General features: G+C 36.5%; 1 protein-coding gene across 3 annotated transcripts in view; it reads right to left on the minus strand.

The window, feature by feature from the left end:
• Positions 1-983: 983 nt before the first annotated feature.
• The window catches only part of LOC136849726 (clavesin-1), a 25,073-nt gene continuing 6,498 nt past the window's right edge, over positions 984-19,558 (minus strand). The window contains exons 1-7 of one of the 3 annotated variants that reach the window (XM_067123102.1): positions 17,520-17,782; positions 5,972-6,172; positions 4,854-5,075; positions 3,899-4,092; positions 3,277-3,393; positions 2,926-3,019; positions 984-2,351 (exon numbers count right to left, since the gene is read on the minus strand). In XM_067123102.1, the coding sequence (XP_066979203.1) occupies positions 2,203-2,351; positions 2,926-3,019; positions 3,277-3,393; positions 3,899-4,092; positions 4,854-5,075; positions 5,972-6,167 (972 nt within the window). In that variant the 5' untranslated portion in view covers positions 6,168-6,172; positions 17,520-17,782 and the 3' untranslated portion in view covers positions 984-2,202. Of the gene's footprint in view, positions 2,352-2,925; positions 3,020-3,276; positions 3,394-3,898; positions 4,093-4,853; positions 5,076-5,971; positions 6,173-11,951; positions 12,079-17,519; positions 17,783-19,558 lie in introns of those variants that run through there. The other 2 variants (XM_067123101.1, XM_067123103.1) reach the window with 2 other exon arrangements.

The raw sequence follows: 19,558 nt of genomic DNA on the forward strand, positions 1-19,558 counted from the left end.
CACTTGAAGTAAGGTAACTTAAGTTTAGTTCAGCAAGAGTTTGTAAAATAGATTTACTTGGTCAATGATTGCCCCACTCAGTTATTTGCCGTGTTCTCTGAAACCAAACACCCAAGCACTTTGAGACAAATTTAAAGTGACAAACTTAAAGTTAAAATTAGTAATAGTATCAAAATTGTCTTTAGCTTTTTTTTAATCTAGTCGAGCGTTAGCTTTAATATATAGTGAGAATGGCTTACTAAACCATTTTCACGAATGTTGGGGCACTTACAGAAACTTTGTAAAACCACCTGTTTAGATCTCAAATACACACTGGTCTTTTAAGGTTTGTGATCACGAACAAACTTTTCCATTCCAAATATAGTCAAGAGAATGGTTATGTTTCTGAATTACTATTCTAAAGTTTTCAGAAACAGAAAAGCTAATATTCAGCAGCCTTATAAATTGGTTGTTTAACAGGGTTTCTTCAGCCACCAACTAAATAAAGTTATTCTTCTTCTTAGAGCCTCTTCTTGGATTATAACCTGGCCTGATTTATAACCTGGCCTTCCAGTATCAGTAATTTGTCTACCATAACTAACCAATTACCCATTTTATATTTAATTCACCAAGCCTCTGCGTAGCAGGTTCTGCAAAGCTTAATTTAAATTTGACTTTGAACTAAATACTCTTATTCAGGCATCTGGGGCAAGAGGTTGCTTAACTAGTGCAGTTTATCCTGTAGTACTAGGATTCCCACCATCCGAAATCTAGAATAAGACTTTAATGCAATTAAGAAATTTTAAACTTTCACTGTATCCAGTTCTACATGCCACATGAAACAGTTTTTTTTTAATAGAAGTTTCTTCAAATTACCTCCTAGGCTGAGAATTACAGATTGCTACAAGAGTTTAAAACAGTGGCCAAAACAAATTTAACCACTTCAAGACTTTATTAATAGTTTAAAAACAGCATTTCATAATGTTATTAATTTAGAAAACAGGTTACAAAATCATTTTATTCATCACACTGTATTTACAAGACAGGAGACTCCTAACTTAAATTATCTGTTACATCAAATGCCATTCACACTACAAATAAATACCAAGAGTTAAATAACTCCATTCACTTCCAACAAAATCAGTGTACATTCAGCCTTGAAATGTTCCTTAACTATCAAAAATCTTTAATAGTCTGCTATTTGTGTGGAGAACTCGTACAAAACATTTGACTAGAGTTCATAGTGTATTATTGAAGTTGCTGGGACTATTATAACCCATGAAAGACATTTGCAACGACTGTACAACTGAAGGGCTTTCACAATTTACACAAGCTTTTCCTGTACCAAGGTTTGCCTAATATGAAAGAGTTGGTAAATGGCACTTTACGAGTTAGAATTTTTTACACATTTTCTGCAGCCTTTCAATCTGCATACAGGTTCTTTGTCAAGCCCAAGATGGAAACATCTTCAGTCTACGCTATGTTCAACCTTGAGAAAAGAGCCACTTCATCCCAGTCGAACTAGTCGAATGTTACACTTGCAAGAGTAAACAGTATTTTATTAACCTTACCCTTGAGCAAATCTTAATGATTTTACAACACTTCTTAATTTGATACTTAATTCACTACATTTCGGTACAACAGTACTATCTCAAACAATTAAGGCAGTGTGGGGTGGAGCACTTACATAATCCAGAGTATATGCCATTTAAAAATCTGGAAGCTATTACTAGTTTTGTCACATTAAAAACTTACATTAAAATTCTATACAAGATTAAAATTCTATACAAGAGTCTACAAAGACAATCGGCTTCGATCCATTATAAAAGTATGTTAAATACCGTTGGGTCAAGTTAAATTTTAAATTTACACTAATATATTACAAGGTTTTCAGTTCCCCTCAGTCTGAACACAGATTTCCATTAGTTCCACGCTTTGTCTTCTAATATTGGCGACTAAAACTTAAGAACTTCAGCCAAGTGTCCAACCTAACCACATACTGATCTCTATGCAAATAAACATCGCTCCTCCCATTACTCCTATTTATGCTCTGCAGATTCCAGAGTTCTTTAATTCATATGAAGCTCTCTCAGTAAAATGTACTTATATGAATTCACGCGCTAGCCTGCAAATATTTGACAGCAATGCTCACATACTCTACATACCAAACTCTTATTCTGCAGTCTTGTCTACAAACTGAAATAATCTTAACATTAAACAAATTCAGTCTATGTCAAGCTTCCTGAAGTTCTTTTGAATGGTTTCAAAAGCTTTATCAATTTTCTTTGTTTTCTTCTTCTCCTCCTCTATGGCCATTTGGTCCATCATTAGCAGTCGCGACCTCACTGCCACTAGTTCCTTCTTGTACATTTCTGAAAGTATGAAAGGGTTAATATACTATCATGTGGCAAGTTCAGAGGAAAGTTCAGATTAGGTTGGACCAAAACACCAATCACTAAAATAATATCGAGTGTAACTTGTTAAGATTCTTTGGAATAATAAATTCACACAAAACGGTCAAAAGAGCATGCATATCTCGCACCGATAAACATTAAAAATGGCTTTCCTAAAGCCGTAGGTTTCACTTCCTTCAAAACTTAGGAACTAAACTGTACCACTTTGCAGTAGAGAACAAGGCACTTTAAGGCTAGGTTACTGTGGCTTTTGAATCTTAAAAGGAACACCGAATGCTAGACTAGAGCAATTATCTAAACCACCACAACATTCATGACGGAAAAAAGTAAAGTTGAAAAGAGTTAGAATGTGGTATCAAATGTTCACACCACTGAACCTTCAGTTATCCCACTGGAGGCTTAATACTTTTTAATTACTGTAGTTTTGTTTCTGTATTTAAGTTTATTATGCCATCTACCATGGAAGAAAAACTAACAACTGTCCTCCCTGATTAGGTATTGTTTACAGAAATACTATAAAAAAGTAGCTTACTGATCATTTCTGCCATTGGCACAGTTCCTCCATACTCTTTGGGCAAGATATGCGTTGGCACTTTCTTCTTAAGCTTAGTCTCGTCACTATGAACCTGCAAGAAAATTTCAGCAAGATTTTCAACTCTCCGAAATAAAGATTGATATATATTTATATAGGTCATTATAATATGGAGAACTTATATTAACACAAAAACCCATGGAGAAGATGAACAGTACAAAACCATAGAATATCTTCAAACACGGCCAATTTAGTTGATTTACTCTTTAATACTAATCATTGGCAAGTAGTTTCTGATAACATTAACAGCCACAATTTCACTGAGAACACCAAGCAGTCGTTCACAATTACCTGGAATCTGCTTTTGATCTTGTCTGAAAGGAGAGTTTTGGAGAACTCAAAAATTGCGTAGAGAGCAGTAGGCAAATTGACAAAATGGATTTCCTTGTGTCTGGCTGGAATGGTTTTCTGAAAGAAAGTAACTAGTTAAAACTAGAATGAAGTTTATAGGGATAGTAGTTTTTTTAATGGAACGTTATAGCTTCTGCAGCTCTTGTTTGATACTGTGCCTGGCAGCAAACTATCTTCCTAAGCAAAGTTTGAAGCTAAGGAAGCTACTACAAGTGATACTTTCAAAAGTAAATCGTATTGCAGATAACAAAGAACTGCATACTTATTATTAGTTAAGACTACAAAACTACTAGATTAAACTTCAGTATTTTCAAGTTTCATAAATTCAGTTTCGTGTTCCTTGCAAATAGTTTCATTGTACCGAAACTACCCAACACTTCCATTCGCACTTGCCTATGTCAAAAACCGCTATCATCTGGTTTAAGCACAAATTTTTTCAAAGCTCACTACCAGGTCAAAAACCCACCCACTGTGATAGCTAATCTTAAACTAGGCAAGATTCCCAAATTGAATGTTACCACAGAACAAAGTAACAAACTCAGGTGTTACCCCAGATACACACCTCACAGCACTGGAAAGCTTTGGAGACTTCAGCTGGAGTCCATAGGCATATCAAGTTCAAGCCAACGTCCCTCTCGTCGAATATATAAGTGAATCCCCTCACCTGATTCTCTTCGTCTTCCAACAAGGATTCAAGCCCAATCATGGTTGCTCTAACCTGATCTGCTGTCGTATGCCTGTTAGGATCCATTTTGCCTGGGAGAGAGAGAGAATGGTTTTATAAGAATTATTCGACAAAGTATGTAGGAAGGCTTGAAGTGCAGGGGTTATTGTACACAAGTGTCAAGACATAACTAGTACAGAATCGCATATTAGTCCATGGCTTTTATGTATGTATGTATGAACTTAAACAATATCTGTCTTCTGCTTACAACATAGTTTTTCTTTGGCGAGAATGTTTAAGACAATATCTGTCTTCTGCTTACAACAGTTATTCTTTGGCGAGAATGTTAAGATTTAAATTAGTTTATTTCTACACAAGCATCTGTACCCGTAACTATACAAAGATCTTTTGTCAAATACACTTGCAAGCATTTGCACTAAGTCAACTCACTAAGAAGATATTCCTAAACTGCTTAAAAATAACCAATGCCTTCAGTTAGACCACAGTCTATACACAATCAGCTCAGATAGTTATTGCATAGCATATTTGTTTAAACTGTTTTATTGTTCATCTAGTAAGAATAATTGTCACATCTTACTATTTATACAAAACTAAAATAATTTCAATTAAAATCCTACTTTCACACAAAAAGTATCGAGTAATGCAAAGTTACCCTTGTGGCTCCTTGCTCTTTTACAAATATGCAGCTAATATTTAGCTGTGATTAATGTGACTAAAGGTTTTAAAAGCTATATTAATCTACCCCCTTGAAGACTGCCTGATCACTTATACACAGTGCGAATGCTTCGAGATAATTTACCGCTCACGATCATCAGTTCCCTTTAAATCTTACTTGCAACACTGAAGAACACTCTGCGCCCAGATTCGTCCCTTTCCGGAAGGGCGAAGAAATATCCCTGATCGATGAGGTCCTCTAACATCCTGTCACAGATGTCCAAACGTGAAAACCAGTTTGAATGCTCCTGGCGGATGCGCAGGTATTTCTCCAGGCACTCCTTGGATTCCTTCATGCGGAATTTCTTCAGACGAAGAAACCGGAGAAGGAAGTTCGCGTCTGGAAGAGAAATTGAGGAGTTTCATGCTAGGTTTTAGATAAAACTTACTACGGCTGTGACAAATTAAATGCTACGGTTAAGATTAATACAGAAACAAGATTAGATTAAATTATGGAGTGAAATCCAAATTAACCCTACTACTAATAGAGCTTTAAGAAAACTTTGAAATTACTTTCAATATACAAAAGAGATTTTCAAGCATCCAGATTTTGCAACAAGTTATGGCACGTTAACTTAAATCTAAAAATAAATTTTATATTCAACCACCGTTTAGAGTAAAGTGAGTAGTTTCTAAATTTAATACTGAACCAGACACTTGTGCATTCCACTTAAAATAAAACCCAAGGTCAGTGATTAAAAGACACTATCTAAATTCAGTGACAACATAAAACTAAGACTGAAAAAGGGGAATCAACTTAAGACACGCTTAGCAAACAATTGCTTTGCATAAGTTACCGAGGCTAATGCAGAACCAAATTAAAACTGGTGCTGCTTCCTAGTACTGGTTTTTCGTCAGCCTTTGACCCCGGTCCCTCCCCAAAAGCATTTAGGAACGTGAATTTACAGTTTTTGACCACTTTAAAATCGGTCAAGTGCCAGCTAACCTTCAATTTGGGGCCAAACATTTCTTGCCAGTTTAATTTCTTGAAACAATAGAACTTCCTTCAGAAGTTCCGTACTGTTCAAACTTAATTTCCTTTAATTATAAATTAGCCCCTTCCATTTACTGATACAGAATGGCAGCCAAAGAACTAATATTTAGTTTATTATACTTAAATCTAACACGTAAACCAAGATAACTTTAAATAACTTTAAATTACTTTGTTGCTTCGTGGTCTAAAAATAATTTACTTAACTATTTTCTACTACCGGAACCTGAACAACCTCCTCTTACCAAGCCTGCATTTTGTGATGGCTGGGTTTCTCCGGATGTAGTCCCTCATTTGCTGAAGGCCATTTGTCCTGGACACTTCATCCTCGCATAGATCTTTAGCAGCCAGTTTCAAGACAGGCGGGGGAAGGGTACATACGTAGTCATCTTCTCCCAGTACTGTAGACAAGTCATCGCAAGCTCCGTATGGGCTACCCATTGCGTCTGTGGAAAAAGTAGTATTCATTAGTGGTAATATGAATTGCGACAGCCCCAATGTATGGACAAAGCCTATAAAAATGTCAATACCGACAAAAATTTTCCTTTAAGAAAAACACGTTATATAGGATTGTAGTTACCTTACGACAAGGGGAATGAGCTTTGCAACCAATACCTCCAACAAGCTCCAAACAAAAGATTTCTGGAATCCTATCAAGTTTCATTAAGACTTAAGCCTATTGCCTTTGGAGAGATTGTCAGCAAAGCTTTACCAAACTAACGGAAAATTTAAATATCAAACAATGTATAAGGTTTGATGCACAATTAACAGCCTGAAGTTATGGCAAGACTAAATTAGATGCCTTTAGACAAACAGATTAATACAAAATATTAAATTGGTTTTCATAAATAAGTATTTCAGTAATTTACATTTCAGGCTGAATAGTAACCAAACCGTGTTGATAGCATTTTAGTAATGCTCAATACACCTTTATTTTTTACTTTTACTGAAAGCAGAACCAGCAAAGGCTGCAGACAAAACTCTGAACAGGGCAAAGCGAGGCACAAGTGAAAGTGCAGGGGGATAGTGCCGTCAGTGCACCTCGTGCGGCGCACTGTGCGCATTATTTAGGGTTCATTGCAGCGTGCCTTCGGCCCCTGGCTGCAACCCCTTTTGTTCCTTTTACTGTACCTCCTTTCATATTCTCTTTTCCATCTTACTTTCCACCCTCTCCTAACGATTGATTCACAGTGCAACTGCAAGGTTTTCCTCTTGTTACACCTTTCAAAACTTTTACTGTCAATTTCCGTTTCAGCGCTGAATGACAGGTCCCAGTGCTTGGCCTCTGGCCTAAATTCTGTATTCAATTCAACAAGTGAAAGTGCAGATAATTTCTCTGAAACATACATCACCCTGCCTATACAATAGCTGAAGTACTCTTTAAATTTCTAAGAGCATTATCAGTTAAGTACCCCCTTCCCCCCCAACTCTACACAGTTGAAGAGTTTATATTCTCTACTGCAGGTAACTGACATTACATGCATGACATACCTTGTGTATTAACAGAAAAGCCAAATCTTTTTCGATCCATAGTACTTAGCTTGTGATCCCTCTATCTTTCAAAGGGGTTGGTTGCGGGGGGGGAGGTGCCCTTCAAACAAATTACAGTCATGTACCAAATTGTTTTAAAATAATTCTAAGTGTTGTAAGCTGTACTGGTACATTTATTTAGAACTACATTAGCAGTTTAAGTAGACACTACGAGCAACGAGAACAGGCAGTTAATATAAAGATTACCCCCCCAGTAGTTTTGATCAGTATAAACTAACTCCTCTGTTCACTGTAAACTACCTAGTGCCTAGGTAAATAATGTTGGGCGATAAGCAGTATTTACAATATTTGTCTGCTAATCAAATCTTGACAAGTAGAAATTTCTGGTTAATAAAATTTAATTAGGAGCCTTAAGAGAAACTAGAGTTAATTAACTGCTGTAAGCCAGTGAGAATACCTAAAACTGTATCAGGATTAGTGGATTAGTCTCACTAAACCTTTAGTTAAGTCATTTTAATTAATCTGAGAAAGCAGTAGCACCAAGCTCTGCACCTAACCTTGTTTTTACTCTTGTGCACCATACAGTGATCACTTTGCTTCATATATTTCAGGTGATAAAGAAGCCATGGACTGCCAGAGGCCTAAAGTCGGGGTAGCAATGGGAACGAGAACTGCAGATCTTCATAGCAGCATATAGAAGTCCTGAAGACTTAAGGTCACAGTGTCAAAACTACGAATTCAACTGCACTAAGAATGCTACACAACATGGTATGGATCTGGCTTTTTCTACTTAAAAAATTTTGCAAAGATTCATTTTCAGGAAATTCTCCAGTCAAATTCAAAGATTGAAACTGCAGTAGAGGCTATGACTTGCCAAGATTACAAGACTTACGTTACAAAGCTTTCAATTAGTAAAATAGTTATGGTACAGATTTAAGGGTTTTATAACTCATTATGCAATTTGAATCCCATGCTACGTTTAAGTATTTCTAAGATTCAACTCCCTCTTAACAGGACCCTCCATTCAAACCAACACACTAGATCTTCCGGGCAATTTTCTCTTCCACTTCCGTCTTGGAAACTTAAAATCCTCACACATACCACTTCGAATGCTTATCATTTGAAGTTCTAATTTCGGTATCTGTAAACTGTCTAAAATTTTAGTTTTTGAAAGACTAGCTAGAATTACATTCATAAAGGATTATGGTTATTCCCAAATTTTCCAAAAGTGAAAGAAAATCCTCTAAGCCTACCGTCACTCCCGGTTTCAGTGCGACTCCCGAGAAAATTTTTTCTTAACCCTGGTGCGTAACCTGAATATTCTCACCCTTTAGAAGTTAACTTTCAACAAAAAATATAACTCTGTACGTACATCCTGTACTTTTAAAGCTAAACAAATCTAAGCTAGGACTGAAAACTGTAGCTAATTTCATAAATATATAAACTGAAACAATCCAGAGATGGGATACAGAGATTCAGTTTGCCTTCTGAGACAGCCCGACAGAACGTGAGATAAAGCCTAATCGAGATTCAGATAGAGAGATATTAGAAACAGTACTCAGAACAATCTACTATAACAAAGTAAGATCACAGTATCTACCTGAAAATTAACGTTTATGTAAGTTACGTATAAGACAGACAAACCTATCAAATGGTAATACATTAACTCTTGCCTAAATCAAGGTAGCAGAGCTATATATATACCTATCCTTGGCCTGGTTATTGGTCTGCTGAATATACTAAAGCGCATAGCTTATGGTTTGTCCCCTTCACCTGGCCAACAGGTTCACGATCTCATCTGTATAGCCACCAGGTCAGGGCCATCTGTAGTTAAACAAGCGCAATCTCACAGAAAAACCTGGTGTAGCAGATCCATTTACATATTTCATTAGTATAAGTATATATTTTCACGGCGCAGCTCCCTTTCAACCGGTCCTGGTCGTTTCGGCCGTAAGTCACTTTAGGACGTAACACCCAAAACAATGCAAGACGTTATGTTTATGGTATTTACCATTATTATTTCATGTTTTACGTACATCCCCAAGGGGCTGGTACTAAACACGGCGCCCATTTTGCACGTAAACGTGCTTACGGCCGAAATGACTTACGGCCGAAACGACCCGAATGCCTTTCAACGAAGTAATGTGTTTGCACTTTAACACCTGTCATCCTTTGCTCAAGTCATTATTTCCTCAAATCTATAAACATGAGTCTCAGGTTTAAAGTACAAAAATCAAACAGAACGATACAGTAGTTTGATAAAACTATTCATGAAAATCATATACCTAAGTGTACTATAAAGAGATGAGGAAAATTACTGAAAATTTATTATAGTAAAAAAATTAAGGGTGCAATAAATCTATTAACTGTAGAAAAAATTGGACACTAATTCACCATTAAGAAAACTCTAAACTCAATAAATTAACTAAATCTACTGAGCAAATATTTCAAATGCTAAAAAGTTTTTACTAAATACACGAGCAAATATTCGATTTAGTTATCACTTTTGACACCGCAATGAACAGGTCATGCACTGAAAGTAGTCTTTCTAAACAATCCGGAGTAAAAAGAAAAAATCTGACAAATTATGTTCACGAAAGCTATCTTGGATTTCAGAATTTCTCGATTTAAAAGTTGGGTTCTTTAACTTTTAGAAATATACATTCCAGCAAGGAAAGCACAGGTGAATGTATAAATTAGAAATATACGTTCCAGCAAGGAAAGCACAGATGAATGTATAAATCATTAACAATCGAAGTAACCAATGAAAAGCAGCCTGAAGTCTATTGCTAGGCTATATTTTCTCTCTACAGGAGTCCCCCTATAGTGAAGCATAGCGCTGAAGGTTAAGAGTGGTCCATATATGAAGTGAAGTTAATATAACTGCAACACAAAACCGGGACCACCATAATATTGACCGAACCCCGTCGCCCCCACCCCTCCCAGCCTCTTCCATCGACCTTCCTGCCGTTACACAATACTGTTTACCTGCAACGCAACAAGTTGCAAGATCAACATTCTCTTAACAGTGATCAAAGCAGGTTCTCAGAAGGACTTCCAGCCAGAGGAGCTGGCGTGTGCCAAGTAGGTTAGTGAAGGTGGGAGAAGCCATAAGGCGAACGGGAATTAAGAACGGGTGGGAAATTTAGAACGGCAGAGACACGTCACAGCAAAACTATTTATCTCAATATGTCGTTTAAGGGATAGGACTACTTAGTAAGGTAGAGGGCTTTCTAGTAATCAGTTTTGTTTTCTTTGATATAAATCTTAATTAAGCGTTCGAAATAAACCACTTTCGTGTAATCTAAAAATAGTCAACGTTCGAGTGCTGGGATGCCAAGTCTAGACCTTACGTAACTTCATACTTTCTAGGGGACAGTTTTAAAGCCAGGTCCGGACTGGACGACAGTAAATTCCTCAAAAGTAAAAGACTAATAGTTTCAGTACTATTAGTTAAAGTAGTATTTAGATAACCAAACTTAAAACGCGGGTATATTTGTCAATGTGGTGAGCTTGTGTTAGTGGTGTTCTACACTATTCGAGATTTAGGAAGAATTCAGTATATAGTAAAGAAAGAATTATGTGGTAAAGACGTGCTACTTAAAATATTTAGCAACGTCAGCTGTGCCAAGATAAAAACTGCTCGTAAGAAAAGTGCTAGGTATGAGCAAGGCGACAAGAACAGTCTTTAAAGACATTCGACGACAGGGCAGAAAAAGATTGGCCAAGAGCATAAACTTGTTCGAGTCCATGGGTCGTTCACCTCCCACGTGTTTATTCTTCGAACAGTGAATTACTATTTCACCTGTAAACCCAATGACTTGTGTGAACACTAACACTTCATTATAGTAAAAATTTATAATATCAATTACAAGTAGATCTTGGGAATAAAAAGTAAGAGCCTTTTAATGACGCAAGGACTAACGAAGCTGGGTAGGCCTAACCCACGCCCCCATTTTACAATCACTGTTCTTGTAGAGAAATTCCAACCTTCCCTCACAAACAATGACACAGCATGAACAGTATACAACAAACCGCAGTAAAGAGTTAACCGTGACGAAGTTAAAAATTTACTGGCACCTTGAAATAAATCCTAAAAATATCCACAGAGGCCTTTAAATCCTATTAGTCCTATTAAAAGTTAGGACACAACCGAACGTACCTACCAAGAAACACAAGGTAGAAAAAAAATATCCATTAAGACTTGGAGACTCCCCTGGCCTACTAATCTAAGTATTTTATATTAATTCTACAATCCATCATTCATTCTCGTGCCGTTTTCCACTACATGCCAATACGCGAAGTTTCTATCGACACGAGAATTATCAGAATTAAGCCTACTGAAGTATACTGATACTTGTGAACTAGACAATTTTTTCAGCTACCCTAAAATTTTTATCGAATCAATAACAATAACAGTAGCTCGCCAGGTTCATCATGTTAAAATATTACACACCAAGAAACCCCAGCTATATTTTCCTACCTTCATTGTCGAAGTTATTAAAAATCACCACCACCTGACTTTGCAAAATTCGTTAGTGAAAGTACATTCACGTTTGCCAAGTAAACTAATCCCCTAGCAGGGAAACCACTTTCAAAAGTTTAATACCTTCGGCATACAGGCAGACACCCAAAGCTGTCAAGGAAAATATGAGTAACACGAATCAGCACTTATAGTTTTCCAACGATACGAGGGCTCAAAGACAAAGTGATCAGCATATTTAAGTCTCTTACCATATACACAATACATAATACTGTTATGTATTTTAAACACTGCTAGACCAATTAACTCTTCACACCACACGTCACTGTCCTGTGACCACTTTCTCCGACGTCAGCCACAGTTGTCTGGCAGAGCACATACGAACGAACTGACGCCCATAGAAAGCTCCCACGTAATCAGTCAAATTTCTAATAAACTAGAATTTTTAAGAGAGTTTAAAGTTCCGCGAAACAAAGCTGGCTACTTTTAATTATTTTGTCATGAAGAAATATCCTCGTTTTGTGTCAGTTGTGAAGGATAACAGCTTTACTCTAAAGCTCGTTGGCAACTCAAGGCAGCAGACACATAACCAAATTCCTCTCCACGACGGGATAACGAAAGCAAAGAACTGTCCTTAACCGGAGATTGGATAGGGGGTGAGGTGGGGGAGGGGCCCGTGGTTATAAGTGATCATCCTTTCGCCCCATACCAACTCCCTGAAGAGTCTGGCAATTCTAGTCTCCTGAATGGAGACTAAAAATACCTACTTTTTCATGTATTAGCACAATTGAAAAGTATACAAAACTTACATCTAATGCGAATAGGTATGTCTAACTAAACTGTTCTATACTTCGAGTGTGCTGGGAGTTATGAAAATTTTTGTGCAACGTACGAAGACTTTCATGATACCGTAAACAGACTATGTAAAGGAAATGAGACCGAAACAATTCATGAATTGCTTCAGCATCAAGGTGCCCTTGACCTAAAGCTGCTTTGTTTCTCTAAACTGTCAAAAAAATTAGTCGGTAGGGGAAAAAATGAATAAAAATTAGTCGGTAGGGAAAAAAATGAATAAAGCTTTACACAACCGAAATTTTCACAACAATGACCACAAAAGTTAAGTAACTCCATTCAGGTTTCAAAGTCTTAACTATCTTTTGAGGGTAAAATTAAAATTCCCATTTACTAACGTTCTGTTGCAAATTAGTTGCTTATTAGTCAGATGACAAAATACAAGTTAATTAGCTTAGTAAAACTCCTTAGAAAAACTACTTGCACAACTAAAACATAATAAAGACTAATTTTCCTAGTTTTGAATTTATAAAAGTTAGTCCAGCATTTACCTTCAGCTGAAATTTATGAAAAGGGTTGTACCAAGACCTTATTCTGGTACCAAAGATAGGTGTAAAACCTTGCTTAAAGATAGGCCACCTCTTTTACCAAAAAAAAACCTTTTACCAAAAAAAAACTAAAAATCAAAATCAGGTCAAGACCTAAGCAATCTTTTTTAAATACATCACGTTAAGACTAGCTACGATCGGTTTGAAAACAAAAAAATTCCTCAAACAAGTCACGACTGACCTCTATGGCTTAAAAAAAATTAGTCAAGTCAGATTGATTGACCTCTCAGTGCTTTAAGAAATGTTACGAAGGTCAGGACTGGTTTCGGTTTTTTTTTTTTTTTTTTTTTAAACCTTGACCAAGGTAGTCATACTACCTTCTACGATACCTCAAGATAACTACTATTCTAAAAAGACCTGCGGCTTTCGAGACTAATGACCCGAAGTTACATATTTTTTTTCGACCCAAGTTTTTAATTTTTTTCGGAAGCAGCTTTAGAAGATAATATTACTGACCTAAAGGTCTTGAGACATATCAATTTCGTTAACCGGAAAAAAAATTACCGCATTTAAAAGGTTAAATTTTTTTGTTTCTTTCATATACTGAAGAGTTTCTCTGGACTTTTGTATTATTTCACTCTAAGCAGTCTTTGATAACCTTAGTGCACCAAACTTCTGTCGACACAGTTTAATGTATCCATTCTATTAACGGATGTCTTTAAGCCTAGAAGAGTTTTTTTTTTTTTTTACAAATTTTTAATTCAATTATACTTTGTATACATTAGGATACACCACGTAAACACATTAAAGCCAAGAACGATGTGTTAACTTTATTAGCCCATATTTTTTTCAAGCTGTACAACAGGAGTGTGCGGTAATAACATATAAATTTACCTTAGTCTAAACCTGTCCAGCCTCTCAACAAGGGTCCTTATACAAGCTACAAGTTAAGAGGGGCCGTCAGCTTCAGAACTCGCGATACGCCATAACAACCACACTGGTACATTATAGATCTAGCCAGCCTCTTCATGGGGGATTATAGTGATCCGCTTTTAATATAATTACCCTTCCAAAATCCGCAATCTTACTGTGTAGTCACGTACACTATACCAATCGTATTAGTGAATTTTAATATAAAATATTTCTGCGATCTAAAATGCAAACCGTTCGGCATTAATCTTGCTAAAGGCAGTCTGTATACGCTTAAAATGAAACTATTGCGCTTAACTAATTACTTTTTAATCAGGAAGTTTACTTTCAACACGCAAAAGTTACTACGAGGACCACTCACGCATAAAAAACCAAACTCTACATCTATGCAACCAAGGTTCCCTCAGAACCGGAGTCAAACCAGCTTTTACTTTCGACACTAACCTTGACCACTAAACAACAGATCTGTCCCGTATTTCTTTGTTCGTGTGACCCTCGGTGCCATCAGAGATTTAAAAGAAATTTTAAGGCATTATATCTGCTGTTTTTCTTTCTTTAAAACTATTAAACTTAAATCATACTTACATCATATCGTCCTTAAGAAGTATTGAGGCAGTTATTTAAATTAAAAAAAAAAAAACAGTCCACGCAACTTTTCGTGTGTAGGGGCCAGAGCCAGGGATGTTGGGCTTGTGCCAGACATTAATCTCTGACGATTATCGGTAGACTGCAGAAAGTTATAATAGCAATCCTAAGACTTTTACACATACATTGACATTTACTCAGCAGCTAAATTACCTCCCGGAGAGGTGCCAAGGGACCTCTGGAGCATCTTACCGTGCTCGCCATCACCGTGGAATTGCTCTGGTCTATGTTTAATCTATTAAAGTCTGAATAGTAGAAGATTCATTCTAAAGCACAATCTAAACGCATTCCAAACGCTCGGCCAAAGTTACATTGTAAAGTTTGGTTTCACAAAACTACAAAATTGCCATATAACTAGATCTGTGAAGGCTGTAGATGGATGCTTTTAAGTTGGCAAAGTAAAAGCCTAGCGAAATTAAGTTTCGTTCGTAAAACAAAACTAAAACCGATGAAAATTACCGGACCATAATCCGGTTTATTTCAGATAAAACCGGTAATTAAGACTAACACCGTATAGGCATAACTCAACCGTCACAAAATCGCCCACTCCATCGCCCACTCCATACGGACCGTCACAAAATCGCCCACTCCATACGGGGGCCTGTGACAGGCAATTCACAAGTTCGAATAATGAAAAATATGAACGATGTATCCAATTTACTAAAGTGGTATATTTTCATAGATCTAATTTTTAGAGGTCTAATTACAGAGAATGAGAGATATTACTAAAGTGGTATATTTTCATAGGTCTAATTAAAGAGAATGAGAGATGAAGATCAAAAGCCCTTATAAAATATACCATTTAACAAAATCACATCTGAACCATATATTGAAATGTTGTTCGAGCTTTTCTCAAATTAATAAGCATAAACAAGGACTACACAGAACACGAGGCCTCGAGAAACATTACAAGGGTCTAACTTGCAGACAGAGAACAACCTGGAGACAGCGGATCTGGTTTCAAAACCAGATAAACGAGGACGACAAGGTCAAAACTGATTGCTGCCCTTGCTGCTGTAGGCTTAGAGAATGAAGAGTAGGCCTAACTTCGAGACACTGAGGCCTAACCTTAGAGGCGAACAAAAGCCTTTCGGATTTCAAGGTTAAACCTTGAGCTGGACAAACTATCGGCCATGTTTGAAATACTCTTTAAGCTTAATGTCTCCACGGTAAGGATTGCAAAAGCACCTAATTTCAGATCAAGGAAGTGTTTGTGATAAGTCTTAAGTAATTAAATTTTTGGATCGGGGATTCATGTTACACAAGATTTAGATTTCACCTTCAAAAATTATACAATTTAGACTATCCGATTTAAATTACAACATGCGGAATGTGAAGTGTTTAATGGCTACAGAGCAGAGAAAAGGAATATATCAACCACATAAAAAAAATCTCCCCTCCAACAAGTTACGTATGACAGGTAAAGTGACAAAGACTGCCTACCAGTTAACCATGACCCAAAAAACAGCTATAAGTTATGTATGAAAAAAAGCTCTGCATGACTTATGATACATTGAAAAATTGTGTTATGGATATTATTACACTTGAAACCAAAAGCAAGTTAAACTAAATTAATTAGAAAGCTAGAGCAAATTAAACTATTCAACACACAGGCTACTTAGGCATAGCAAAAGTCAGCTAACTAACGAACTTAGGCTAACAGTCAACTCAAAACTAAACGAACCAACATCAGCAGTCATATTTCCCGAACATTAAGAAAATTCTGTGAACACAATCAAAAAATAAAGTTTTAATGTAAATAATATTGCAGTTTTTCACACACTGAACATCTGAATACATTTGAAGACATTCAAACTCCATATCCAAAATCTATGAGTATTTTAAGGCACTGATGAAAACGAGAAATAAAATACCTTTTAAAAGTTATTTATCCAATGAAGCCCTTTCGTAAACAATCTGGATTTAAACTGAAAACCCTTCCCGCACCAAGGGCTTCAAATTTTACACAAAAAGCCGTGACTTAATGGGAATGTTCAAGACCTCCAAGTATTTTTAGACCGCCTACGAAAGGTTAACTTTAAAAATACATCTGGGAGAAATAACCCTCCCCAACCCCACAACATCATAATATTCCCGACCATTTGTCTGTTCAAGACAACCCAAGCTAAGCAAACTCGTTCTGAAAAGTACTAATGTCACAACGTAAATATGACTTCTCATTTAGAAGCATATTTAACTTTACGAAAGTTTAAAATCCAACCCAGTCAAACATTCGCCAAGAGTAAATTTTTATCTACAAACTACTACCATGAAAGAAAAAAAAAGCCGACTAGAATAAATGATTAACAAAAACTTACCTATTGATTGATTCATAGATTTTAGCCATACATGCCAAGCACTGGGGCAATAAGGCCATTCAGCGCTGAAACGGAAATTGACTGTAGAAAGTGTAACAGGAGGAAAACTCGCAGTTGTACTGCGAATCAATTGTTAGTCGAGGGTGGACAGCAAGATGGAGAAAAGAATATGAACGGAGGTACAATAAAAGGAATGAAAGCAGTTGCAGCTGGGGGCCGAAGGGACGTCGCAAACATCCTTAAGGCGTACATTGCACCGCATGAGGTGCACTGACGGCACTATTACCCTACGGGGAATAACTTATTAAAATCAACATTGTTATAAACCAAAAATGAAGATTCTTTTTAGAAAGGGTAAAGCCTCCAAACGACTGAGTACCTACCATAGTAATAGGGATATTCGAATTTACATAAACCTTCAATGCACCTCACTAAACATAAGATTTTCAGACTGAATAATTGAATATGAGTCTTCGTTTCTGTACAAGCCCACAAAATACATTGCAACAACAAACTCAACGCAAACTCAAACTCCGTTTCTTCCCTGTACTTGACCATCCAACAGAAATCACTCAACTCGTCTTACCTTTAATCAAGAACAGAAGAACTAAACCAAAAAGTAACTAAAGAAAAACTTAAATGATTCAAGTCGTAGCGTTGATCACCAGTTTCTAAGACACAGGAAACTACACTGACGACATTTGCATATTCGACTTCCGTCGAAGCTTCCGTAGTGGGATTTTCAAGCGTTCTTTAACTACCAAACTACGATTGCGCGCGAACTGACGTTAAGCAGCAATCAGAGAGCCCGTCCGCTTGCCTGCAGTATCCAGTCCTTTGTGATGTAATGACGAAAATACGCTGCGACCAAATCGATATTAGCTTTGAACACAAAAGCTACGAATCGACTTTCTGTATTTTATTTCAGGATGAGTTTCATCACATCGGGGGTGTAAACCCTCAAGTGTTCTGGGTACACTTATGCGTAGTTATTATTTTTTTAAATAAATATGTCATATGAATTTTAAGTGAAATATGTAAACAGTGATGTAAATAAAAAAATCTTTCATTCAATGACGGAACCACCGAGTAAGATTCTATGGAACAATTTCTACAGGGATTGGAAATGATAATGGATGAAAGTGTTCATCGTCATTGGTTGTTCAGTCTACGTTCTTGGGGATACGTATATGTGTCTATATGTATGTATGTATGTATGTATGTATGTATGTATGTATGTATGTATGTATGTATGTATGTATATGGCAATATGTATAATATATATATATATATATATATATATATATATATATATATATATATATATATATATACATATATATACTGTATATATACAGTATGTGTGTGTGTCAGTTGAGCACGCGGATGTGCCAGTTATTACATTTTGTTAAAGAATGCCTAACTTTCTCTCTGCCATGAACTTCCGGCTCTTTCCCTTCCCAAATCTCATAGTGAATACTCAATTAAATCCTAACAGTTTGTACCGAATATCACAAATGCAGCGCTGAACTCTAATAAATAACAGTTATTACTTTAAATCATTCATGATTGCACCAAGCAACGTTTCCAGATGGCAACCTTGAGCATGGCATTCGAAAATTTCGAATATTTGTCTCCTAAAGATAAAAAACAGATGCGAAATCTTGGAAAAAAAGAAATTTAAGCGTATGCCATAGGGTAGCACAAAAACTTTCTTCTAAGCCTTCCATGAAAACAGTGGCTAATATCTTTTGTGTTTACATTTATTGCGGAATTAGTCGAAGAAGAGAGGAGTTCTAATAATAAAAATGATAAGAGCCTAACAATTTAGTAGAAAATCATGATTTTTAGTTTTCTATAGGTGAAAACTATTGTGCCGGCTTTGTCTGTCCGTCCGCACTTTTTCTGTCCGCCCTCAGATCTTAAAAACTACTGAGGCTAGAGGACTGCAAATTGGTATGCTGATCATCCACCGTCCAAGCATCAAACATACCAAATTGCAGCCCTCTAGCCTTAGTAGTTTTGATTTTATTCAAGGTTAAATTTAGCCATAATCGTATTTCTGGCACTGCTATAGGTACCAACAACACAGGGCACCACCGGACCGTGGCTGAAAGTTTCAGACAGCATTATACGCTGTACAGAAAACTCGATTGCGCCGAAGAAACTTCGGCGCATTTCTTACTTGTTTAATATTGTAGAAAATATGACGCAAAATCTCTTCAAAGCTTCTTCAGTTTCATCATCACTACGAAGAAAAATTCCAGAATTTTAGAAAGGCAACATTTAAAAACTCTAATAACAATGAAAATGAACGCAAGAATAAACTGATTATTGTGATGTCTCTTAATCCGGCGTTCTTGTAATACGAATCAGCTAGCGCCTCGGTCGTCGTTAAGTGTCAGTTGCCTGTTGGGCTGTTCGCAACAACAGATACAAAGTGGGAATATTTTATTGCTATTTTTTACATTTTTATTTCTCTCTCTCTCTCTCTCTCTCTCTCTCTCTCTCTCTCTTTTTGTTTACTATATACTATTCTCTAAATGACGTTCATTTGTGGTTACGCCTCTGCCTTTTATCGATATCTTAAGATACTTGTTAAACCTAACAGGGGTTAACAACAAC

Source organism: Macrobrachium rosenbergii, chromosome 21 (assembly GCF_040412425.1).
Source record: "Macrobrachium rosenbergii isolate ZJJX-2024 chromosome 21, ASM4041242v1, whole genome shotgun sequence".
In the NCBI taxonomy this organism is placed as follows: Eukaryota; Metazoa; Arthropoda; class Malacostraca; order Decapoda; family Palaemonidae; genus Macrobrachium; species Macrobrachium rosenbergii.